General features: G+C 41.5%; 1 protein-coding gene across 1 annotated transcript in view; it reads left to right on the forward strand.

Moving 5' to 3' along the window:
• GUCY1B1 (guanylate cyclase 1 soluble subunit beta 1) overlaps positions 1–27,014 on the forward strand; it is a 417,276-nt gene that overhangs the window by 93,043 nt on the left and 297,219 nt on the right. Inside the window, exons 3-4 of the mRNA XM_078676976.1 lie at positions 3,118–3,218; positions 26,568–26,686. Coding sequence (XP_078533102.1) covers positions 3,118–3,218; positions 26,568–26,686 — 220 coding nt within the window. The remainder of the gene's footprint in view (positions 1–3,117; positions 3,219–26,567; positions 26,687–27,014) is intronic.

Below are 27,014 nucleotides of genomic sequence, written 5' to 3' on the forward strand. Positions count from 1 at the left end.
AATCGGGTTATTACTTTAGAGGGGTGGAAGACCCACTCAAATAATAAACACAGTCCTTGTCAGGATAAACTACAAAAGTCCCTAAATTAACCTGTACTTAACCCTGTGGTATCTTGGCACAAAAGCAGTCAGGATTAACTTAGAGGCAATGTATAAAGTATTTATGCAGCACTCAAAAGATACCACAGTGAGAACACAACACAAGAAAATTCCCAAACCAATTTAAAAAAAATAGAGAAAATGTTATGAATGAAATGACACCAAATTGACAAAGAACTAATCCATAGAACCAGAGTTATACATTTTTCAACTTTATAGGGAAAATAGTGCTAAAAAGGGCAAATCATCAATTGTGGTTATGGTTACATGGTCTCGCTGGACCAGGTCAAAGTCACAAGTTCAGACTGGATGCAGTGGAGCGCGGTATGGATTCAGGGATCAAGTTTGTCGTGCTGAAGATTTTACCTTGTCTGAGTTCAAGTCCATGTGGGTTGCTGCAATGGATAAGGTTGGGCATTGTGGACAGATGCTGTTTGGCGCAAAGAGTCAGTCATCGCTGGTGCTTCGCATTGCTGGTTGAATCAGACTTTTTGCCATTGATGCTGGATCTCAGGGAGGATGAGAAGAGCAGGTTGTCGCTGGAGATTCTCATTGCCAGGTGCCACTGGTGGCCATCAGGTGACTCAGGAGGCCGTTTGTGGTTGTGAAGTGCCCAAAAACCTCTTTATCTTCATCTTAAACTCAGGTCCTGTAGTTGTGAGGCAGGAGAAGTACACTGATACCAGCCAAGGGTCCTCGACCTGGCGGGCACCTCTTAGTGATCAGAATTCTCTTAAGCAGAGGTCCAGTTGGTGCTGGTTAGCTGGGCTGTTGTAGGGAGGCCTCTGGAAGCTTGTTGTGTCCTAATAGATCAAACAGGAGTTCAGCTAACTGACCCTTGGATTCAGTTTTGGGGTGCTTGGGTTCAAGGCAAGCAGATCCAGTCTTCATTCTTTAGACAGCAGGGCATTCTTTCTTCTGAATTTCCCACACATCCAGGAGCGTTTTCATGAAAAGTTCTGAAGGTGGCACTTTAATCCCGAGATCTAATCTGTGGATAGGGGTTGCCCCTTTGACTAACCTTCTCCCTTTTCTGGGTGTGTCTCCAAATTGTCTAGGGTAAGAAAGAGCAGACTGTCCAAGATGTGAGCTGCATTTATCAGTGGCAGGACGGCAGCCCTTAGAAGTTAGGAAGGGGTTGGCATATCCTGAGACTACCCTTTGAAGCTCAGAAATGGCTGAGTACAATCTCCTCAGGACATCCTGCTAAGGAAAGCAACACCCTGCCCCACCCCCAAGGCACTTTTGGCCCCATTTCTAGAAGGAACACACAAAGCACTTTAGGAGAACCATTCACAGTCTGGATACTGGCAGAAAGGCGCATTTCGTTTAGGCATAAAAATACCAACTTTCTAAAAATTGACTTTTCTAAATTGAAACTCAAAATCCAACTTTACCTTTAAAGGGGAATTTAAATTATAATTAAATTGAGTGGAAGAAGCGTTTCTCTATCTGCCCCCATTCTGAATTCATCATTTATTACGTTTAATAAGATAACCCAGTGTTAATCTATGAGAGAGATAGACTGTGGAAAATTACTTCAGGGGTTTTTTACTGTCAGGACATGTGCAACTTAAATACACATCTTAAATTATTAATACCATGCCCCATAAGTGGCTAGGGCCTACCTTGGGGGGCGAGGGGGATTTGTAAGCAATAAAAAGAAAGGTTTAGGCCTGGCAAAAGTTGTATTTTGCTGGTTCGAAATGACAGTTTAAAACTGCACATCCAAGCTGCAATTACAGAACTGAGACATATTTTAAAGCGCGACTTTAGTGGGTGGCACAATGGGTGCTGCTACCCACTAGATTAAATGTGCCAATTATGTGTAGGTCAGTGTTAGCATGTTTTAAGGAGTGAACCCAAGTACATTACCACAGGTAAGCAGGGATAAAGTAAACATAGTCTAAAATCAGCAAACACGATTTCATCAGTAATAGTTAATGAAGTCCAAAAGTCTGGGAGAGTACCATGGCTGTCAGGTCTTACAGGACACTAATAATCTCTAGGATATATAACTGGATGTGTAAGGGCAGAAGACAGAGTTTGATAAATTCCAGAGAGTACACTGCATTCATACTCATGCAACCAGCACGACTTACCCACATTTCCGAGAGGGGCTTTGCTTATTTCAGTTCTACCTTAGACTGTGTAAGTATTTCATAAAACAGAATGTCGAATCCAAATCAAATGTAAGATGCAGCCAACTTCCTCCTTATACCTTCCTAGTTTAAAATATTAAAAGAGTGCTTCAATTTAGAATTTGTGCATTAACAGTTTATGAATGACGGTCTTTAGTTGGTCAGATGCGATCCTAACAGGGGTGGCTCATCCATTATGGCGGAGGAGCATCGCCCCATTGCCGAAAGCAACAAATGACAAATAAAATGATTAAAAAACTATTTTATTATCATTTTATTTTTCACTCGCAGTTCGCAGAGTCTAGGGAGGAGTAGGGCCATGCTCTGCATCAGCAGCATCCAGGCCCAGGAAGGAGAAGTGGTAGGAACACTGTAAATTTGGCCGGCAGTCGGTTTGGCCGTCTGTCTTAGGACTGCCAAATCGACATGCGCACTTACATTTGCCAACCCAGCTGTCTCGCATGCCCGGATATGAGAAAAGTCACAGGCTCTCAGTCCCAAAAGGAGTGGCATTTTAGCCCAATTAGCCCACTCAGACCAATCCCAGTGCATTTCTCATGCATGAGAGCAGTGTCTGGACTACATGGGGAGAAGAGCAGAGGGGCACCGAGGTGGCTGTAGCAGCAAAGCATCGAGGATGTGTCCAGGAGGAGCAGGTAAGATTTTTTATTTAAAAAATTATTTCGTTTCTCACCCCTCCCCCACCCCTGTGCTGCACACCAAGGTTTAGTGACAGCAGCGGTCACAGGATCCTAATACCTACAAAATACGGAAACTAGATTACTATACGCTTTAAATTGTTTCAAAGTATATTGTGAGATAAAAAAAATATTCTGTCACTATGTGTGCTATAACAGCTTCTATCTTTCATTTCTAGGAGAGAGGCACAGCTAGATGAAGAAGGGCAATTTCTGGTCAGGATCATTTACGATGATTCAAAAACCTATGATTTGGTCGCAGCAGCCAGCAAAGTGCTTAGTGAGTAGCTTTTGTTTTATATTCATCTTGAGATTGTTCTGGATGTTTGCTTTTAAGAAAAATGAATAAGGCAATATGGAGGCAGGACAACTTTATTACAAAAAAAGCTTTCTTAACTTTAAATCATGAAATACCCCTCCTTTAAGCGTCACACTACAGGTGTCAGCATATGTGCTGTAATTGAACGTATTTTTATCAATTTAATTTTTTTCACATTTAGTAGAACATTATACAGCAGCAATTGTTTCCATTTTGTGAATATGCTTGCACTACTTACCTTTAAACTTTATTACTTCTAGTGTTAGTAATTATTAGTAGGTGAACCCTATCTCTGAAACAGAAACTTCCTAAAGTATGCTGAGGATGCATGGCATACCCACCCAGAATACTCCTGATCCTATAAAAAGCCAACACCAGAGGATCTATAGATGAAAGGTGGGGTATGTGCTGTAATACAGATGAAAGGTGGGATGTGTGCTGTGATGACTGGGAATCGTTTGGGCAAAAGAAATTTGAGCAGTACCTCCACATCCCTGTTTTTCATAATATTGATATCTATAAGGCATATCATAGCAGTGTACATCCTTCAGTGCCACCAAGAAACAACACACTAAACGTTTCCATATGGAACACCAAGTGATTATTATTTTTTTTTCAAATAATTAAATGAGACTTTACTCGAGGTTTCTTACATTAGAGAGATGTCTGTCCTTTCTAGACCATGAATCTGAGATTGTGGCATAAATGCATGGTGAGAGGCACAGGTACAACCTCTGCAAATCTCAGTGAAACTCTGTGCATCTCAGCCCCAGAGGCTGCCATCTGTCTGCTGCAATGACCCTGAATTCCAGAAGGCAAAGTCACCTGAGCCTAAAAGCATGCAGTGCAATGGTGGAGTGGATCTACCTGCTGACCGGCATATGTGAAGCCTTTTGATCCTGACCCACGAACTTTACAAAAAAATGTTCAAACCTTTTGAATGCATTTGCCTGTTCAAAATAAATAAGAATGATATGCCACACATTTAGTGTTTGCTTGTTCTGCTTCTTTCCCGAGGATGGGAAAGGAAAAAGGATCGCAGGACGATTTCATTGGACATTTCAAAAGCAGAAGCCGCTTTAGACCAAAACTGTGATGCTTGTGGCTAGGCTGATGCAATAACATTTGTCCATCATTCTACTGTCAATGTCAGAGTTGTAGTGTGACAAGCATCATTAGGAGTCGGCAGAATGTGGGCTGCAGCTAGATATCTTGCAAGAGGGGCAAGTTCTTGTGAACATCTCAACGACCACAGCTTGAGCTCCAAAGAGACCAGTAGGATCTTGTTGGCCATCCTGGGTTGTGAAGGTTATGTGCAACAACCAAGTGCCACACAGCTTAGTTTGGCTATTGGGATCCAGAGAAAGAATTTGATGCAAAAAAAAGCTCCTCAAGTAAGATACTTTACCAATGGAAAATGCTTAGTCTCAGGTCAGTTCCACATTTTTAATTCCCCTCACTACACAACTAATCTTCCGCAGTATTATCTGCGGTATCCTGAAACCTGCAAAAACATGATTTAGAATGTGAATAGAAAAACTAGAGGCTTGTTGAGTAGCTATCATTGAATCAGCGACTAGTAATCTATCTGTAAAAGAGAAAGAATCTGAATATGCTGTGACCCAATAAACCAGAGGACTTAAATATAATGTTGCAAGTGTAAAGGGAATCAGACTTTTATTTAAAGGATACGCATCTACCTGAAATGGTTGAAGCCAGTTTGATATGTGAACCTCCAGTGCATTCGCAAGTATTTTTGCATTAAATCAAAGCTATGATGAAACAGGATCACCTGCAACAAAATGAAGAAAAATATTTGGAACTCGATTCCCCTGATTCAACAGGAAAATCATCAATAAATATTCACTTAGCTACAAGGCAAGATATTGTAAAAGATACCTTAGACTATGGGAATTGGAACATTCATAATGTGCTTATTTTTAACCATTTGGTTATAATAAGCACAGTTATTGTGTCGTGAGAGACTGTGAGATAGGCAAATTGGCTAATGTGAGTATGTAATGTCAAACTAAACAGCATATATAAACTGCTAAATAGAAATGTATATGTTTATGTGCTAAAATGAAATCCGTGTGTTTACTACATTTTACATTGGGGTGCTATCCTTTGACTCCTTGTAATCAGAGGCAGCTGAATGTCACAAGGCAGGGCACCCACCTGGCTGATGATCCCATTTCTCTCTCTCACTCTCTCTCTCTCTCTCTTCTCATCCCATATCCCTTTCCCACTGGCTCATGTTCCTACCTCTTATATTCAGAGAGTTGGGAATGTTATGAGGTGTGAGATTGAACTGATTTCAGAATTCCTTTTCTCTTACTGGACAGCTAGTTAACACTGTGACAGAACCTCTGGTCTGGGTGAAGAACCATCCAATGTGGAAACACATCCAAGAAAGACTTTGTACACAGAAGGACCCAAAGATCCCTTCTTCATTGTGATGCAGTTGTAACCAAAAAGGCCAAATGTATGGAAAGAATCTCAAATCAACTTCTCCCGTGGCTCAACAGGGGGCCTATGTAATACACTGTATACTAGTGGGAGATTCCAGAGAGTAGTAGAAGTAGTACTAGTACTAATACATCTCATGATTATTATACAATTTTCTATATTACCAATACAAATTCCTGAATACAATTATTATGATATTTTTCAGTCTCGCTGATAAACATCTAAATTCTCACAGATCATAAACAAAATATTTGATAAAATATCTATTGTGGTATGATGCACTAAAACAGTATACTTTAACATGGCTTAAATGGGTGATTATGTTTTATCCTGCATACAGATGTGAGATCACACAGAAGAGAACAAGACTTAGCAGACCATTCAGAGTTTGGTGGATGTGGGACCTCTGCCAAAAATTGGTGGATGTACCCTCCCTCCTATTTAGAAATGTATATGAGTATACTTGTAGAATGAATACAAAGTTAAGTTTCCTAGGAACTTTCAAATGGAGAAGGCAAGAGACATGGGAACCAGAACCCAAGGCTACAGCTGGGAAGGAAATGTGCAGGGATCAGCACTCAACGCACATATGCCATATAATATGTCTTTGAAATAGGACAATAACTATTTAGAATGAAACCTACTAGAAGGCATCACTCCTGTCACAAGAAACCCAGAATTGGAGGACCAGCTGCCAGCAAGAAAGTTTGAACTAAAAAAGTATTGTTCATATGTATTTCTAACAGCTGATTCATCATGTTGCCCTTCTGACTGCTGAGGTGCCTTTTGAGGTTATTGTAGCCATTTCCCTGTGAAGGACAAAGAGAACAGACAATGTAATTTGGTACAACTGAAGAAGGAATACTGATGACACAGCAGTAGCACAAAGAGCAGCGTACGGTGGCATAGTGCAGCAGAGATGAAACAGAAATAATGCACAGTGGAGTGTGGCTGTCAAATTAAGTAAAAGTCAGACATAAGCCCATAACAAACAATTGAAGTGGCCATATAGAGGACAGGTAAGACATGAATACTCAAAAATAATGAGTGACAGAGATCAAATTATAGGAAATGCAGTTAGCTATTAAATGCAACAGTAAAGAAAATACAGCTGTGCCATCAATTCATTATGCACTTCATGAGCCATGCTTGTGGGAATTTACACATGGTCTTGAAGTTACTACTGAAAAATACTCAGTATACACTGGGGGCCTGAATTCTCATTGCAGAGATTCCACCGAGAGTGCAGAGACTCCCCCATGACTGTGGGGCCTCCTCCATGAGTGTGAAGGCCCTTCGTGAATAAGTCCCTGTGTGAGTGATAAAGGCAAGATATCTATTGAGAATATTATCACTACTTACTATAGTCTAATAGTTTTTCCCAAAGTAGAAATAAAGGGTTTTATCCAAACTGTTACTATCTTATCTACTATAATGGTGATTCTCGAAGAAGAAGAAGCAGATTCATCAATTTCTTAATTTCGATTGCCACCACCTTTTGATATGTCTGACTCATGGATCCTTAGCCTGCATTGGAGAAGTAGCATAGGTGTTTTGAGCACTACCTTAGTACTACATGCAGAATCACACTGATGAACAAGTAAGAGGGTGTGATGATGTATAAGACTTCATCATGGTATTTCTCACAGAAAAGATCCAGGTTTACAAAGAACTTTTGACATGCCTTGATGAGTGGTTTGACCTGAACCAAAATATAGGGCTCGATTCACAATGATTAAGTGAGATGATAGTCTAACTTTATGACTTTTGGTATTCACAAAAAGCATTTACTACTCGTAATGCCCTTTGTCATAAAGTTCAACCTTTGGTATTCACAAAAGGCATTTACAAGTAGTAAACGCCCTTTTTGAATACCAAAAGTCATAAAGTTAGACTTTTGACTCACTTTACCTTTGTGAATCGGGCCCATAGACTGCAAAAGATATACATTAAACGTGGCATGTCAGGGAATTGATGGAAGATTGTGAAAAACATCTTCGGGAAGTTGCCACTGAATGTAAAATTTGATAACTTTAATAAAAAAGATATTATTCAATTAAAAATCACTAAGTGATGCCATTCCACTTAAATCAGCAAGGAACTATTGAAAGAGCCTTTAGAGCTTTTAAAATCCTGCAGATGGCTTGCACAAAAGTAAAAACACACACCTGTTCTGTGGACGGGGATATGGGGCACAAACCAACCATGGGGCAGGTTATGTAAATGTCGGGAAGTGACAAAAACAAATGTAAATTGAAAACTGCAATTAAAGATAAATACTCTGTTACAGACATCCTGAGATGGTTCATATCCTATCTGCAACATCGCTCTCAACAAATAAAAATCAAAAACTGTCTCTCGAAGCTTGCTCCAGTACCACATAGTGGAGCTCAAGGCTCTATCCTCTCTCCAGCCCTTTTCAATCACTGCATAGAACCCTTCACGGTTATTCTGAACCAAGCTTGGATCAAATATCACCTTTATGCTGATAACACGCAACTGTATTAAAGAATAAAATCACCAAGCGACAACTGACATCCTACTGCCACACTAATCAAGATACAAACATGGCTAAACACCAACCACCTTAAGCTGACCCCAAAAACGCTGAATTAATATTAATCCAAGAATGGCTCCAAAATATGGATGCACAAATACGCCCCTCCCTCACTGTCTACCTCTGTTAAATCCTTGGGTATCACCCTGGAGAAAAACATTTTAATGACACAGCCACAGGAGCATTCTACTCACTGAAGCATCTCATGAAATTAAAACTGTTAATTTCTCCTGATGTTAAGATGGTACAATCATTAGTCCTCTCGGAACTTGACTACGACAACGCAATCCTCACAGTAACCACTAAAAGCCACCTGGCGCCCCCAAGAACAATTCTCAATGCAGCTGGCAGGCTAATCACCAGAATCAAATGGTTTAACCTCATCACACCTCTCCTCAAGAGTCTCAATTGACTCCCCATTGAAGGAAGAAGCATGTACAAAGAGCATGTATCACCCACAAAGCCCTGCATGCAAAGAACCACAATTACCTAGAAGACAAACTATTGAGAGCAGGAAGAGGCCAGGCACTGAGAAGTTCCAACTCACTCTGTCTCATACCTCCAAAGATAAGAAGTCATCCCAGGCATGCTCCTTCTCAGCTAATGCTCCTAAGAATTGGAACTAACTCCCCAAAGACCTCCACGACAACACCTCCTTCTCTTGCTTCAAACGGCACTTCAACTCTCTACTACTTTACAACTACTTCAACATGAACACAAGTTGATCCATGTTTCCCAAAGATCCAGCCCACTTGAATACTGCAGTCTCTAATCTGTCTCTGGCCCCATTATCTAATTGCTACTTTGTTATTTTCTATTGTGTCCACCTTGGCTACCGTACTGCTTTTATTGTCCTATATATTTCTCTCTATGACTGTTTGACCTGCCCGATTCTCCAATTGTACTCAAAACGTATTCATAAAACATGTAAAGAGTTCTGATACCCTTGGATCTAGCTAGTGCTATATAAAACTCAAAAATAAATAAAGAAATAGATGCGCCTACACCTTCCATTGGGCATTTTGTCCATGTAGCAAAACAATCATTTTGCCAGATTATAGAAGTCAAGCACCAACAACCGAAAAAGCGTCTTTAACAGATGACAATGTATAGATAAAAGAGCCACAAGGTATGTCAGGCAAATGTAAGGCAATTGATAAATTGGCTTCTCCTAACTCGGCACCTGTCAGAAGCACATCAGTACAACTAAAGATGATGAACAATGCATAAAATACAGCTGGAAGTGAACCACTGAATAATCTGTAGAGAAAGGACATCAAGACCATGGAGGCTTAGACATTTGAGATTTAGACAACACACTGGCTCATTCATCCTCAACTGTGGCACAATGTGTGATACAATGTGTGTGTAAGAGTATGTGAAGAGGCCAGTGAATCTGTGCAGTCATCCTACAAAGTTGATGTTTCAAAGTGGGGTCCTTTTCACCTTGTGGAAAATCTAGAACAAATCAAGGAAATTTAACTTATGGACCTGCATACAATACAGCAGACCATGTAATCCGAGCTGAAATGCTCATGTAGTGTCTCTTAAGCAGCATAACAGCTCAACTCCTGGACCTAATTGTAATGACTTTTCATGTCTCAACTCAGCATCACATTCACATTCTAGGGGAACTTACAACCGATTTGAATATTTAGCGAAGTTAAGCACCAAAATTACGCACTACATTAATGATGTGACAAGTCAATGACCCAGAGGCAGGATCAGGTTCCAGTCCACTTGCATAACATTTGTGATACAACAAGACATAATTAAATTGGCCACCATGTGCAGCTCCCTGGTTGTCCCTAAATTGTCCCCCTGCTGAAGAAGTATTCAAACAAGATCAGAATCTGTGTAGATACCTTGTTAGCCAATAACACTATTGAGAGAGAGAGGGGATCCTCAAAGACATAATAAATTGTCTCAATGAATCAACAGTTTTTTCAAAGCTTGATTTAAATAATAGCTAGCCTCAATATAAGCTAGGTGTAAAGTCTAGATATATCACAACATACTCTGCTCTTCAAGGATTATTCAGATAAAATACTGAGCTTTGGAGTTTCTTTGACTGCAGAAGGACAACACTCAGCAGAATTACAAAGGACCTCCCCAGATGAGCAACCCCATCTGACCACCTCATGTCAGCAATTGAGTACAAAGTTGTCTACACCGGTGCTTCCTCAGTCGCACTCTAGCAACCTTGGTAGTGGTGCTGGAGTGCCAAGACCCACAACAGTATTTGCATCAAATCGGGATGCTGGAATGCCTAGTGCTTTATTACATTTGGTAAGAGCGGTATACGTGGGTGGAGCAAGCATTATCTATTAAAGACGAAAATAAAATGAAGAAACCCTAAGAATGATTGTGCCATCTGATAGCTTCTTCACACACCACTATGAGTACACTTCTTTATATTCGAAATAATAGCAAACTGTGTTATAACAACAAGCAATGTGGTGTTTGTTAAAATACCAGACTTCCCAAAAGCTGATAATCTCTTTTCTATATGACGAACACCACACTGTTAATGTTAGTGCATAGTGAAAGTTTTCCTTAAACCGTGGTAGAAATGTGTAAGTCAAAAACGGATGTCTTTCAGCACTGAAGCTTTAGAAATATACTCGATTTTATTTATCCATTTAACTGAGACATTTATGAGAGTAGGAGACGTGCCTCTGAGAAGTGCTAGAGAGCCATTCGATGATGGAGAAGATGCAGTTTTTATTAGGACTAATGTGTCTTAAAATATATCGGCTAGCCATTTTGTAATTATCGCATAAAATAAATATCTAATCTCGATTGTTCCGTATATCCAATTACCTACGTTCTTTGCCCGGTGGCCTCAAGCCGAGAAAATCTATCACGTTGAGTTTAGATTACTCAAAAACAAAAGAAGTCATATTTCCATTGGCAAGATTCAAATGTTTTATTTGTAACGCAAAACGTCTTAAACTTGCCATTTATTATTCTATGTCGAGTGGATGGAATATCACCGAGTACATTGTGTACTAATAAACAGTTGCAAATGTTGAGTACCATAAATATAGTCTGCCCTGGTATTCAAGCTGTTCACAGCATGGTTTACATTTTTGCTCACAGCATGGTTTACATGTTTTCTTAACAATGCCATCTTTCCTCTCCAATGTTATGCTAAAAGTTCGACACGTTTTGGCTTAGATGAGTTTGTAAACTAATGAGATTGGTGAATTATGTACACAGAAAGTTAGTTACACATGACTCTGCAAACCTCTTTTACCCACTTATGATTGTTTTCGTATTTTTTTTAGCTGTCCTGGAGTGAGGACATAACATTTAATTGAATATAAAAATAATAAGCAAGACAAAACACATTGTTGTAAACTTGCGTTTACGACAGAAAATGACAACATTCACTCCTGTCAAGAATTTACAGAATGAAACCTGATAAGCATAAGTAGTTTTACTACTGCTGATTGCTCTGCATCAAATGGTAGGAAGTGGATGGAGCATGGCGCTCCTAGACTTAGAAGGTTATGAACTCCCACAGCACATAGGTTTATGGGCATTCAGAAACTTGAATCTGAATTATTCTGCTCATGGGCTGGAGTAACTCGCCTTCCAGGATGGGTATGGTAACGGGTCGCCTAGTAGCATTCCATCAATAGGGACCAGATTTAGAGGAAAGTGCAGGCTTGAATGACAGCCTGATCTCTGCTTCTCTCCCACTGCCTAGTCAGTCACTGAAAGAGCAGCAGAACAATGGGGAGACACATACTGATCATGCAAAATGGATGACTTGCGTGATAATACTCAGTGTGGTTCCGAGAGGCATCAACAAATGCAAGGAGGCCCCTATGTAATGCAATCAGTGGGCTCACCCTGAGCCATGACATGTTCTGAGACCTGGTGACCAGATCCTCCTTTATGGGTGATCTTGGGAAGGGTCATTCATGAGAGAAGGAGGCACAATCTGGGAAAGACAGCATGAGAAAGCTATTGCTTCATGTGTGTGCCTCTATCCTCATGGCTGCTGTTCTTCTCGGTGCTGTCCCTGTGAGCCCCAGATTACTCCATTTTTGTGCTCATTCTCAGCGGAATTCAGGAGGTAGAGCTCTACACTTCAGCTCTTCGTCTCACGAACCCTTCTGAGGACATGCACTGTGCAGCTTCAGTCACTGAGATGCCCAGCTTCATGTGAACATGTTTATGCATGAACGTCAGCAAATGTGAAGATTTGCATATTTTGAGTGTGCGTGTGGATATACTTTAGTTTCTGCCTGTCTGCGAGCCTGTGTCTGATTTCAGTCTACGATTGGGAAAAGGTGCAGTGACGGGAGTGGACTGTGAGAGGATACACCTCCACTTAAAAAGTTTACCTGTTGATAATGGATCTCCCCCAGATTTGGTGGGGTTAAGGGAAAGACTTTTTCCACAGAAAATCGAACAGGCCTGCACAGAAAGAAAATAAAAAAAATAGTGTTTGTACATTGCTCTTTTTAGTCTGTGAAATTGGAATACATATATATATATATATATATATATATATATATATATATATATATATATATATATATATATATATATATATATATATATATATATATATATTACCTACTGGCAGTCGCCAGTAGGTATATATAGTTAGGATTTTTTCTCTATGGGATTTTTGAAAATTCTATGTCTAATAACTATGGCGTTTGTGGACAGAATTGGCTGAAATTTTCAGGAAAATGGCACATTTTGTTTCTGAGCAGCCCTTGAAAATTTGGGGGGGATTCGTCAAGGGGGGGCCGAGAAAAAAGGGGGGTCCCAAAACGTGTTTTTAACATTGAGTTTTCCATAGGGCGGTTGGCCTCACTTTTAGCCCGAACGGCTGAATGGATTTGCACGAAACTTGGCAAAATTGTAGGGACTGGTAGCCCGATGTGCCTTTGCTAGGTCTCAATATATGTGCTCCAGTGGATTTTGAGAAATTAACGTTCAAAAAAAGATATATATCTGTAACAGCGGACCGGGCAGCGCTCCGGTTCGCGGACTTTTCGCGGTACGGAGCTTTGTGAAGCGAAGCTGATTGGTTCTCCGGCGTCTGTGAACATTCCAAACAGTCCGTAGCGGCCGCCATCTTGTCTCTCGGTAGGATCGAGAAACAAGAGGAGGCCAAAGCGAAGGGGCAAATGACCATAAGGGGGCATAGTAGATCCTCCTTGACCTCTTAGGTTTGATGTGGAGGTTTTAAAAGGGCCCCGCGGGGCAAACAAAAAAATAATAATAATAATCGAATGGCTGAATGGATTTGCACGAAACTTGGCAAAATTGTAGGGACTGGTAGCTCGATGTGCCTTTGCTAGGTCTCAATATATGTGCTTCAGTGGATTTTGAGAAATTAACGTTCAAAAACAAGATATATATCTGTAACAGCGCTCCGCTTCGCGGAGATAAAATTATATCTGTATTATCTAGCTGTTGCTAACACCAGTTAGCGACGGCTACAGTCGCTAACATCGCTATCTCCTATTATCAACTTTTGGAAATATTCGCGATAAGCGCAAATATCTCCAAAAGCTAGCACCTGCCCTGAGCAGTTCTTAGCCATGTTATCCAATGGGAGGTGGATAACATGGCTAAGAGCATTAGCTCGGTAATGCATGAATATCGCTGAGTTTTCAGCGATATTAATGCATTGCGGTCGTTTTTTATCGTATTTGCGATAAACCTTGATAATAGCAAGGTTTATCTGCGATAATTTCTGACGATGCTTAGCGGTAAAAAAATCGTTGCTAAGCATCGTTAGGGATAAATATTGCTTAACTTTGGTAATATGCCCCAACGTCTGTTAACGTTCGATTCGAAGGAAATCAGGAAGTGTTGAAAAACATTGTCTGCGCCATCTTGTCTTTTTTCAAATGCCACACTTTTGTCGTGCACGGCAGTCATTTTAGATGCCTTGACCAGACCCACTCTGTGCACGCTGTCGATCCTTAGCAAGGCTCCCCACCCTCGCAAGCATCTCCCCCAGGCAGTGGTCACCCCCGCTCTCTGTCTTATGCATGGGTAATAAACCTCCCCCCATCTGCGCTGCTCTTCCCTGAGAATCACACCCTGTGCCCGCCCGACACCTCCCTTTCGCCCTATTCACTACCGCACCCTCTGACACTCCTTTTCCTCTGTGTCCGATTGTCCAGGCCGGTCCTAGGGTATCAGCTAGCCCTGCAGATGTAGTTTATTGCCCCAGCTGTAAAGAATCACCCCTCTTCAAAGGAGTTATAGTAGATCAAGGCCCACACTCGATGAGATCCGTCACAGCAGACGCGTTCCTATTATCTGAAAACCATCCTGTATTGTGATTGGGGAGGGGACCGAGCCTGAAGCGGAAGATTCCAGGGATGACTCTTTGTACATCAAAGTTTTTACAATTATGTGTCACATTAAAAATATATAGCACTCCGACAAAGTAGTAAGATTATAAAACTTTAATAACTTATAAATATATACAAGAAAACAAAAACAGTAATAACATATAAACATTTTTAGGGAAAAACAACGAAGTAGCGGTCGGCTGTGCGAATAGTCCCAACGCAGCACAACGTCCAGATTTCTGGCGTGGGGCGTCGCGGGGGGTGGGTCATCAGTAGCAAACTGTTGTGCGAATAGTTCCAAGGCAGCAGAACGATGGCACCAAGGTGATGTCCAGTAAGTTGCCGCACTGGTTTTGGTATCCTACAATGCTGCTCCGAATAACGGCGTGGGGCGCCCCGGGGGAGGCGGCGTGAACGGGCCTCTCCAGGTGGAGTCTCATCTGTTGTAGTGGGGCGCCCCTTTACCGTTTCAGTTGCCATTCCGTCCGTTTTTGGTCCACTGTGTCAAAAGCCGCAATTCAGCTGAGTTGCGCCCACTCTTGCGGTGCAGCGATAGGCGGCTGTCACAGGACTCTCAAAATGGCGGCAGGCTGTTTCCTTTTTGGGCCTGGTCCACTGAAATGGCCCTGGGACACCTTGGAAATCGGACGCTTGTCTGCTAGGTCTTGGACCCCATTCTCGAAAGCGTCCCCTCCGCCTTGAGGATTCATCAAAAGTTTTGGGGGCCCCCGACTCCTGTAGGCTTCTGGTGGGGAGCGGCTGCCATGATTGCTTGCGGAATGACCACGACGGAGCTACGAGATGGTGGTGCTCTCATGCTGACGCCAGCTTCAGTCTGAAACATCCAGAAACAAGGTGGGGCTTTCATCGTTTGGGAAAAAAAAAAAGTTTTCATCCAATGAAAAGTGTTGTTTTTAGGTCATATGATCAAGCCTTCCATCATTAGGAAACCAAAAGTAAAATGAACCAATGAAAAGTTTTATAAACAAGTCACATGACCTGTTATGCGGCATAGGGTCTAAAATGCGGAGAAAATACGTTGGCACGTGAGGCGGCGTCAGTAGCGGACCGATGTGCGAATAGGCCGAAGGCAACACAACGCGCCAAGATCCGGATGGCACCGAGGTGGTGTCCAGCAAGTTGCAGCACTGGTGTGGCCATCCTACAATGCTGAAAGTCGGCATGGGGCGCCCCGTTGGCCTGTGAGTTTGCGTCAGTAGCGGACCGATGTGCGAATAGGCCGAAGGCAGCACAACGCGCCAAGATCCGGATGGCACCGAGGTGGTGTCTAGTAAGTTGCCGCACTGGTGTGGCCATCCTACAATGTTGAAAGTCGGCGTGGGGCGCCCCGTTGGCCTGTGAGATGGCGTCAGTAGCGGACCGATGTGCGAATGGGGCCAAAGGCAGCGCAACAATATTTTCGGAATAGAAGACACCACAAGGCGCTGAGATGCCAAGATCCGGATGGCACCGAGGTGGTGTCTAGCAAGTTGTGGCACTGGTGTGGCCATCCTACAATGGTAAAAGTCGGCGTGGGGCGCCCTGTTGGCCTGTGAGATGGTGTCAGTAGCGGACGCATGTGCGAATGGGGCCAAAGGCAGCGCAACAATATTTTCTGACTGACACCACAAGGCGCTGAGATGCCAAGATCGGATGGCACCGAGGTGATGTCTAGGAAGTTGCTGTACTGGTGTGGCCATCCTACAATGGTAAAAGTCGGCGTGGGGCGCCCTGTTGGCCTGTGAGATGGTGTCAGTTGCGGACCGATGTGCGAATGGGGCCAAAGGCAGCGCAACAATATTTTCTGTATGGAAGATACCACTAGGCGTTGAGATGCCAAGATCCGAATGGAGATTAGAAAATGGAACTGTGATTGATTCTTTACAGGACTGACTAGGTGTGTGAGTAACTCCATGGATGAGTGGCAGAGTGTGAGTGTCTGTATAGGTGTATGAGTGCATATGATAGTGTTGTAAAGATGAGTGATTGTATGTATGAATGATTGTATGGGTGAATGAGTGAATGTGTGTGTAGACGTAGGAATCAGTGAGTGCGTATGTAGTAACTAGTATTGGTGTGTCAATGGTTTCAAAAATTATACTCTGTATTTAACACTGGGTGTAACAGAGGTTATATTAAAGTGTGAGGAGATGCATTGTATTGTCACATTAATGATATCATCATTGATGTGACCATTGATGTCAAATGAGATATCATCAGTGATGTCATTTGAGATGTCATCAGTGATGTCATCAGTGATGTCACTGACCATGTCATGAATGATGTAATATGTGACATCATCAGCAGTGGATTGCGGGTGCGCGATATATAGTTAGTGCAACTAACTATATATGGAATTTCAATGGTTTTGTGTGAGTAAAATAAGGTTTTCTAAATGCTAATTCCTAACTATATATGGTCTATAACCTATGGTTTTTTCAGTGAATTTTCAAGGTTTTGTAAATGCTAATTCCTAACTATATATGGTCTATAACCTATGGTTTTTTCTGTGAATTTCATTGGTTTTTTAACAGCTAATATCTGTAGCTGTAAAATGTATTCTTCTTTAAATCCAAAAATATATTTTATATGTTTATGAATAATGTTTTTTTTTATATTTTTTTTTATACGTTCCCGCTTCGCGAATCGGGAAGCTTCCCGTTAGCTGACCTTGATGCCGCGAAATAGACCGCGAGCCGGTAAACGTTTCTTTACCGCAAGTGCCGCGTTAGAAAACAACATCGTGACGCCTCCCGTCCGCATGACGTTCCACGTTGTCGCGTGATACGTCATATGACGTGCTACGTTAGCGAACTGGTACGCGAAGCGAGTCGCAAAGCGCAGGTTTCTGGAAGCAAACCGTGAGGCCCTGCAAAGCGCTTAACGTAAACACAGCAAGTCATGTGACTTGGTAATAACACTTTTCATTGGTTCATTTCACTTTTGGTTTCCTAATGATGTAAGACTAGGTCATATAATCTAAAATGAACACTTTTGATTGGTTGAGAACTCTTGTTTTTCCCAAATGATGAAAATCCCTCCTTCTTTCCTCACTCTGACTTTCATCATTGTGAGAGAAAGACCCTTTGTGATCACTGAGCAATGGCTTCTTTAGTAGCTTCAGCTGGTGCTTCCCCACCACCTCCACCACATCCAAGGAAGAGTGGACCACCTGCTCAAGTTATAATTCAACAAGAAGAGGAAGAAGAGGAACAGGACGACGAGCACGAAGAGAGGCAGTTTTTGCCTGAGCAGCCCAAGACGTCTCACCGGAAAGAAAACTTCATTTGGCAATTTTTTAAAATTCCCAAAGGTCAGAAAAAAGTAAATGCAAGATACGTAACTTGCCTTATATGTCAAGATAGATTGTCCAGAGGAACCGAGAAAAAATACAGTTTCGGAAACTACACAATGCATCGCCATATGACTAGGTGGCATCCTAACAACTACAGTGCTGCACAGTTTCGGAACGACCTAGATAATCTCCCTATTATGGCCAGAAGATCTGTTGTACCGGAAGTAACGGGACCAGAGGGCAGGGAGATGGTGCCAAATATACAAATGAAATTTGGTGAAGTAAAACACACCTGCGTATTTTGCGATGGATTCATTTCCTACGGAGAAAAAAGCATCACTCTGATCAACAGAGCTATTGACTATCATATGCAAGTTTGTACGAAACGCCCAAAATAATAAATACTTCTTTTTTTGTTTTGTTGCTCCTGTTGAGCCCTTTACAATGAATCGTTTTCATTGCCCCCTCCAAGAAAAACCCCAAAAAATATAAAACCTCAGAAAAATTCAAAAAAAGTAAAAAAATGTTCCGAAAAATAATAAAAAAAATATAAAACAACAAAAACAATAAAAAAAAAAGTTCTTTTCAGAACTACCTCCCCGTTATTAAAAAATTGGTACAATATTTGGAACTGTGCCAACCTCTATTTCTCTTAGTTCGCTTCCCAGTTCGCTCGCCGGTACGCGAACTAGAAGCGAACCAAAAACAGTAAGTATAAGGGAAGGAAACAGACACTTATGTTAAAAGAAAGACAGCTATAGGGGAGTAAACTAGAGATACTATTACCCGTAATCCACTGCTGATGATGTCACATATTACATCATTCATGACATGCTCAGTGACATCATCAGCAGAGGATTGCGGGTTTTTTGGCAACGTGCCTTATCCACGGTTTAATAACGCTGCCTTTTGCTTTATATAAGTTTTCAAATTGTATGAAATATATACCAATAGGTCGTTATGAACCTTTAGGTAGTGCTTTTCTTCATGAGGTCTGGTCGCTTCCATACACATACAGATGTTTCAAAGATGATCAAGAAGTTTATCTGAATAGAGAGGAATGCACTGAGACGCCAGATCATTCACTAATGTGTAGGCACATACAGTTACACGGTTCATGCAACAAACACCGACCAAATATGGCTTGCGTGTTGCAAGGCACGCCAGTTCCTGCTATCATCCCCACGTTCAAGTTGTTGGAAAATGGTAGTTATTTGATGCTCAATAATGAAGATTGTTCTGAGTTAATTGAAAAGGGTCTGCACCTCTGTACGGGTGTTCGCTATGTGAAGCACGAAAGTTTCACGGGCCGAACTCAAGGCCACCTCTCTCTGAGACAAAAGAGCTCTTATTCTTGCCATGCCGTTGAAATCTGTCCCAAGGTTGGTATTTGTGGCCAGATTGAAAACTCCCTATGTTCATGTGTGGGAGGAAATAGAACATTTCTGCAGCAAATAACCCGTTCACTTACTGTTACGATAAAAGGAATACTTTTAATTCAGATTTGCCTTTCAATTTCAGCAAGATGGTTCCGACTATCTTTAACGCATCCTCCACAAAGACCCTGGCGCACTTTTTTAAAGTTGTTACCAGTGGTCTCGTGACTTCATTTGAGAAAATCTTTGGAGTCATCCCTGCTTCCTTTCATTCTATTTTCTCCACTCTGGTTCGTGGATTGGCATTTTTACTTGCATTACCAGCGGACGCTCTTGTGCTTTTTTACATTTTTAAATATGGATGTCCCTCCTATGCAACCTCCCACCCTGCAGCTGCTGACACTGTTCCGCAATCGCATGCTAGAATATTATGGCACAATGCCGTTGGCGATATTAAGCACGGCATATGGATTATCTTTTCGATTCTCCTACTTCACCTGTGTCCAGCCTGTATTTCACTGCCTGACCTGTGATTTCGATTGGGCCATTGATTTGTGTCTCTGCGGACCGGTTTCTCCTGACGTCGACTTTAATCAGCTGATGACTCCTATCATTACTCACGAGTTGGTTTGTCCTGGCGAAAGGATTATGGCTGTGGCATTGATGCATGGACTACTTGGTCCCTGGAATTTACTGGCGGCAGCACAGTCTTTCTTGGAACAGAGCTTTCTTGAAAACCCACCGAGCTGTCCTCTGATGGTGATAGAGGATCCGGTGCTGGGAGAGCACGTATGTTCTTTTCCGCTTTTAAATTGGATGGCTGAACTGTTTTCGGATGAAGACGGTGACTTCCTATTGGAGGCTGTTGCAGCTTATTTTGCATACACAGTTATGTCATAGACCTTTTTCATGTTTGATATGCTGAGTACTAGCATTTCATTGACAATTCATTGACTTATTTGTCAAGTTTTTATTATTTACCTTGCCTATTGGCTTAAGACTCGATAAAGTACTTGGATGTTTTATTTTTCTTTAGCATTAAATTTTCCTAGTTTTTAATGCTTTACCTTGCGGACCGTCCACATATAAACTTGCAATCTACTCTCATGAGATGGCACTTCTATTATCTTATTCAGTTCGTTTCCGGATCATGGGGAGGTGTCATCTAGGTCCTGGATATCTTTACACCGTGTTAAGTTAGCATGGGCTCATTACCGGTTTAAACGCCATTTTTCCTTTTTTGCAACTTCTGCACACGACACTTAGTTGTTGCTTTAGCTTTCCACCTAGTAGTTCATCGTGGTTTACATGAGAATAATATGTTATTGCTCTACTATCTGCTTTGCTTGTTAAACTATATCTGTACAGCGAGTGCTAAAGTTTCAAGAACAACACGATACAGAATTGTTATGAGGTCTGATCTCCACGACTTCATACTCATAACATAAGTGCAACTTCTGCCAATTCTGGGCATGAGGCGGGTTTTATATTGCTTTGCCGAACACACATACACAACAGTTGATGCGGTTCACATGAAGAGAGAGCCGGTGTATGCTGATGTGATTCCTTCAAATCTAAGACACTAAAGTATGGGCACGCCCTAAACCAACACAAAGAGACCTTCTTAGCAAATAATATAATATGTGTATTAGGGAGGGTGAGATATAAGCAGCCGCGGGCCGTGGAGGGAGTTACGGTGAGGCAGGGAGGCGGGGAGGGGGAGAAGCAGGGTGGAGCCCTCTCTACCTTGCCCCTCCCCCTCCCCGCCTCCCTGCCCCACCGTAACTCCCTCCACGGCCCGCGGCTGCTTATAAGTGTTGCTAACTCTTATTCATTTACAGCATGTTAACATACTGTCACCATTCGCTTTTTATGTACTAGTAACTATGCTGGTAATTTTGCTACTGATAATATGTGTACTTGTATTCTCCACCCTGCTTCTCCCCCTCCCCGCCTCCCTGCCTCACCGTAACTCCCTCCACGGCCCGCGGCTGCTTATAAGTGTTGCTAACTCTTATTCATTTACAGCATGTTAACATACTGTCACCATTCGCTTTTTATGTACTACTGACTATGCTGGTAATTTTGCTACTGATAATATGTGTACTTGTATAATCTAAGATACTACGCCTCAGAAGACGGCATTAGTAAATAAACATTTCAAATACACATGTGTTCTTCTTAACTCCATGTTCTGGTTTCTAAGAAATATATAACGACCGACTGTTCATGAGTTCCACGTATCCTGAGGTACTATAAGTTCATATTCTGGATTGTCTAAACATTGAGAGTTTGTTATATCCAATGTGACACTGTACCTAGCTTGCTAAGGAGTTTTTGATTACTAACGTGAGTTTTGGGACACCCTAATTCGCCGAGGTTCCAATCCTCTGTCCACAGTTCTGTGTGAGAACAGAAACCCTGCGACAGGGGCACCCCCGACCCTTGCTGGAGCTTCATCACACTTGCGACACAACTCCAGCAATGCGCCACCTTTACGGCACAGATACATCACGCATCTGTGCTGTTTTTGCCCCATGATGCGCCGCATTGTAAATGCAGCACACCATAGGTGACGGAACAGCGGCACAGAATGACTAACACATCCCTGGTGATGCGCCAGTCATCATAAATGTATCCCTATGCTTCTTATCTTGTTAGAGATGAACCGCCATATGTATCATCAAAGTTTTTTGCATTTCCTAAATAGCGAACTTTAAGGAATAAATAGCGATTCTTTACCATTCCTAGTTTGCGATTAGCTATTTGCTAATTACAAATTACCCATTCATTTCCTTCATTTCCATAGGGCGGTTGGACTCACTTTTAGCTCGAACGGCTGAATGGATTTGCACGAAACTTGGCAAAATTGTAGGGACTGGTAGCCCGATGTGCCTTTGCTATGTCTCAAGATATATGCTCCAGTGGTTTTTACGAAAATTAACTTTGAAAAATATATATTGGGCTACATTGGCCTATATATATGTTGGAGCCCAAATGTAGCCCAATGTAGCCCAATGAAGCCCAATGTAGCCCAATGTAGCCCAAAGATGGCCGCCAGACACACAAAAAAACGAATGTAGCCCAAATATCAGCCAGATGTAGCCCAACTATAGCCCAGTGACAGAATGACCAATCCGCTTCGCAAACCTCCGTTACGCGAGGCGGAGCGCTGTTACAGATATATATCTTTTTTTGAACGTTAATTTCTCAAAATCCACTGGAGCACATATATTGAGACCTAGCAAAGGCACATCGGGCTACCAGTCCCTACAATTTTGCCAAGTTTCGTGCAAATCCATTCAGCCGTTCGATTATTATTATTATTTTTTTTTTTTGCCCCGCGGGGCCCTTTTAAAACCTCCACATCAAACCTAGGGGGTCAGCGAGGATCTACTATTCCCCCTTATGGTCATTTGCCCCTTCGCTTTGGCCTCCTCTTGTCTCTCGATCCTACCGAGAGACAAGATGGCGGCCGCTACGGACTGTTTGGAATGTTGACAGACGCCAGAGAACCAATCAGCTTCGCTTCACAAAGCTCCGTTGCGCGAAAAGTACGCGTCCTGGGCCGCTGCCCGGTCCGCTGTTACAGATATATATCTTTTTTTAAACGTTAATTTCTCAAAATCCACTGGAGCACATATATTGAGACCTACAAAAGGCACATCGGGCTACCAGTCCCTACAATTTTGCCAAGTTTCGTGCAAATCCATTCAGCCGTTCGGGCTAAAAGTGAGGCCAACCGCCCTATGGAAAACTCAATGTTAAAAACACGTTTTGGGACCCCCCTTTTTTCTCTGCCCCCACTGGACGAACCCCCCCCAAATTTTCAAGGGCTCCTCAGAAACAAAATGTGCCATTTTCCTGAAAATTTCAGCCAATTCCGCCCACAAACGCCAAAGTTATTAGACATAGAATTTTCAAAAAACCCATAGAGAAAAAAATCCTAACTATATATACCTACTGGCGACCGCCAGTAGGTAATATATATATATATATATATATATATATATATATATATATATATATATATATATATATATATATATATATATATATATATTTCGGCTGGAAACTTGCAGTTGCCGTGGGTTCCCAGGTTTACTTTTACACCTGTTTATGAAATGAGAAAAAGGGTAAAGATATATTCAGGCGGAGTCATAGAACTGTTTCCATACATTTATCATCTGTATGAACCAGACCCATGCTTTTAAAATACAGTACAGACTTTTTTTAATCGGCATTCACAGTCCTCTAGTTCTGTAAAACTCATATACTGCAAGGCTCGATTTGCCTTATAGATTTTGAAGCCTTCACATCATTAATTGTTTAACCTACTATACCGCTCTGCGAAATATGATGTGGCATCGTAATTGGTTAATGCACTCGTTTTCCTTTTATTGATGCTGATAGATTTTGAAATATATCTAATGCTCATTTAAAAGTATTTATCTTTTCTCCTATACATTTGACAACATACAGCCTCTCAATTAACACTCTCTACCAGCTAGATTGTCTCTAGGTTCACATTACAAAATCCTCCACTTTGCAGTCAGAGAAAGGGAAGTAAACACCAATCATCTTTTCTAAAGAATAGGCAGCATTTTGTCAGAAGACATTAAATCAAGCCTTAAAAGCCTCCTTATTTGAATTAACAATCTGAACTACAGCATAGTTATTTTGGGAGTGCTTGGCAGGGGTTAATTTGTAAAAAAAAATAAGTGCTGGGGCTCTCCTCAGTATGCAGCTTGCACCAGCCCATATCTCCTGTTAGCGCCGCTTAAAACAGAACCAACTACTAACCATGAAAGTGGGAAGAGGATGTGGCATAATGGCCAAGCGGAAGTTTATGATAGACCAATAGGTTGCGTCATCTGGTGAAGTGGAAATTCACCATGTTGAGTTTTGGATGTGTTTTTAATATCTATATATTATTAAAAAAACTATTTTGACACCTGCAATACTGCAGTCATTTCCTACTTAAAGCATTTAGGGAATCACATGCTAAACACGTACTGCTGCAGTGTGCCCTTTTACAAAGATTTAGGCGGACTCGCGGGAATGCTCTCAAAGCATTTATAATATCAAATGAGTTCACAGAGGAATTCATTGCAATGGCTGAATGTATTTGATTCGATTGGGCACCGCCACCTTGTGCCCGCAAAGCTATTTTCCTCACTAAAGAACAGTCTGACAGAAGACTTAAGAGCTCGGTGGAAACTGTCAGGTGTAGAGTGGAAAATAAATTAGTTTCATTTCATACGTGCGACTAGATGCTGAAGGCATTAGGGGCTGGGAGATGAGCTCATGCTGGCCCCATCTGGTTTGGCAGTTTAAATACAAACATATACCATGCTCATTGCTGGATCTGCATTATTTAACGCGTATTATAATTATTAATAAACATAGACACCCCTCTCTGCCAATATAACGGGTAATGTCTTCTATTTTATTAATGCAAAAAGAACAGATGATGGGCCCCATGCTCTCCATGCCACTCGAGTCAAGCTAGCCTGGCTGATGAGGAGTGATACCCAGAAACCGGTCCCAGGATGCTTGTTTCCGGTCCTGGGAGGACCTGGCCTGACAGTTCGGGCTGGACTGTTCCCATGCGGACAGGGTCAAGACTGATTTGCATATGGCTGGGTTTAAACTGGAATGACATGGGGAGCACTAAGACGATGGATTTATGCCCAAATCTCTGTACTCGGGTGAATGTTTGACATTGTTCAGCATCCATCAATTATTCTTTTTTCTATTTGGATTAATGCATTATTTCATCTGCTGATGACCTTTGGAGGATTCTTTTCTCCTTTGGATGTTTCAAAGAGAATGACATGGCCTCTCAATGTCTTGGATGCACTCATTGACTTTAATAATGCTGTCATGAGGAATAGCATATTTCTAAACACATTTCAAACCAGAGATATCCTGGTGGCAGGTATAATCTACTCCAGACAAAAATATATAAATCAGTGTTTAACCTTTACAAAGAATCAGCTCCAGCACAAATAAGATTGGAATTTGGCCTGCAAAACCAAACATACCAAAGGAAAGCAGTCTTAGCGAAATGGTGCTGGAAGCTAAGATCAGCAGAACTAGGATCACTAAATAACCTATGTTGGCTGGAAATGAAGAAACAATACAATCAATATGAACCAAACTCTTGGGGTGATGACTTGCGTACAACCTTAGAAACCCTTAAAATAGAGGAAATCTGGAACAGCCAACTGGAAGAAGCGTCCTTTAAAAAAAATTGTAAATCAAACGCAAAAGCTCTATCTTTGGTAGAAGACAAAAAGACCTTGGCAAAACATCGACACGCATGGACCGTATTAAATTCATACAAACGATTAAAACCGCAACCTTACCTCGTGGCACACTTACGGCTATTTAAAAAAATGAAATTTATGGCTTTTAGATTGGGCGACCATTTTTCTATAGATTTGATTCCATCTTGGAAAAACACACAACAAAAAACAAGATGTAGACTATGCGGGTACCACACGGAAACCTTATGCCATCTATTGTGCACGTGTGAGTCAGTAAAAGATGAGGGAAGAACTCTGCTGAAATCAGTTCTAAATGCCCTTCAGATCTGCACCTGCAGGCAGGCTGTCACCAGCTGGATGGGTGCGGGCTCGAACATTTTGACATGCCGCGGGGTAAAATTTATGAAGAAAGTAGAGACTTTGCTTTCAAAGGCCGAATTAACTTAAGAGTGGGGACTGTAAAATAATGTCTAAACTTTTTAAGAACCGAAAAAAGAAAAATATTTTAAGAAAATGAATTTTATCGTTTTTACTAATTGTAATTTGTATATGTATACTTTATGGTTGTGACAAACCAAATAAAGTTAATTTTTGACTTGACTTGACTTGTATAATCTACTCCACCCACTGCAGGGGGAATTCCTTCTGTGTCACTTTTCAAAGGCAGGCTGGGTTTCTTCCTGCGCAGTGCAAGACAGACTTGAAGCTTCAAATACGCAGATACCTTTCACAAATGCACTGCCTTCAGGTCAGGGGCGAATAATATTCACACTGCAATGAGGAAAGCACAATTTATTAGAGTACGGTGCCTAGCGCTTTCACTTAAAGATGGCGGTAGAGAAGGCCAGGATAGTTTTACCTAGCTGTTATATGGGTCCTGAAAGGTAACAGAATCAAATGTCATTAAAGACATGCAAATGAGGAAATGTGTGAATATTCTTTCATACTTTATATAACAAGGAAGAAAGAACACTAACTAGTTGTAATTTAACATTCTCAACAGATCTTAATGCCGGAGATATTCTTCAAATGTTTGGGAAGATGTTTTTCGTATTTTGTCAAGAATCTGGCTACGATACTATCCTGCGAGTCCTTGGTTCCAATGTCAGAGAGTTTTTGCAGGTGAGGGATTGTGTAATTGGGCAATGCTCTTAAATTTATATGTTATTTGGTTAATCCATGAAATATATTTTGTGTGATGAGAAATGTGCATGCCTCATAAAAGAATGCAGATTTTCCTAGCAAGAAAAATTAAGGAAAGTACCGATTTTAATTATGACAAGGAGGAAAATATGCATTCTTAACTTGCTACTTTTAATATAACAGAACAACTACCTTTCCCAGCAAACCATGGGTCACGAACGAAAGGTGTGTCATCAGAACTCATCAGTGAGTAGCAGCTTCTTTTCCTGAAGAAGACAAATTAAGCTTCCTAAATGATATAATAGAA

Source organism: Lissotriton helveticus, chromosome 2_1, assembly GCF_964261635.1.
Source record: "Lissotriton helveticus chromosome 2_1, aLisHel1.1, whole genome shotgun sequence".
NCBI lineage: Eukaryota > Metazoa > Chordata > Amphibia > Caudata > Salamandridae > Lissotriton > Lissotriton helveticus.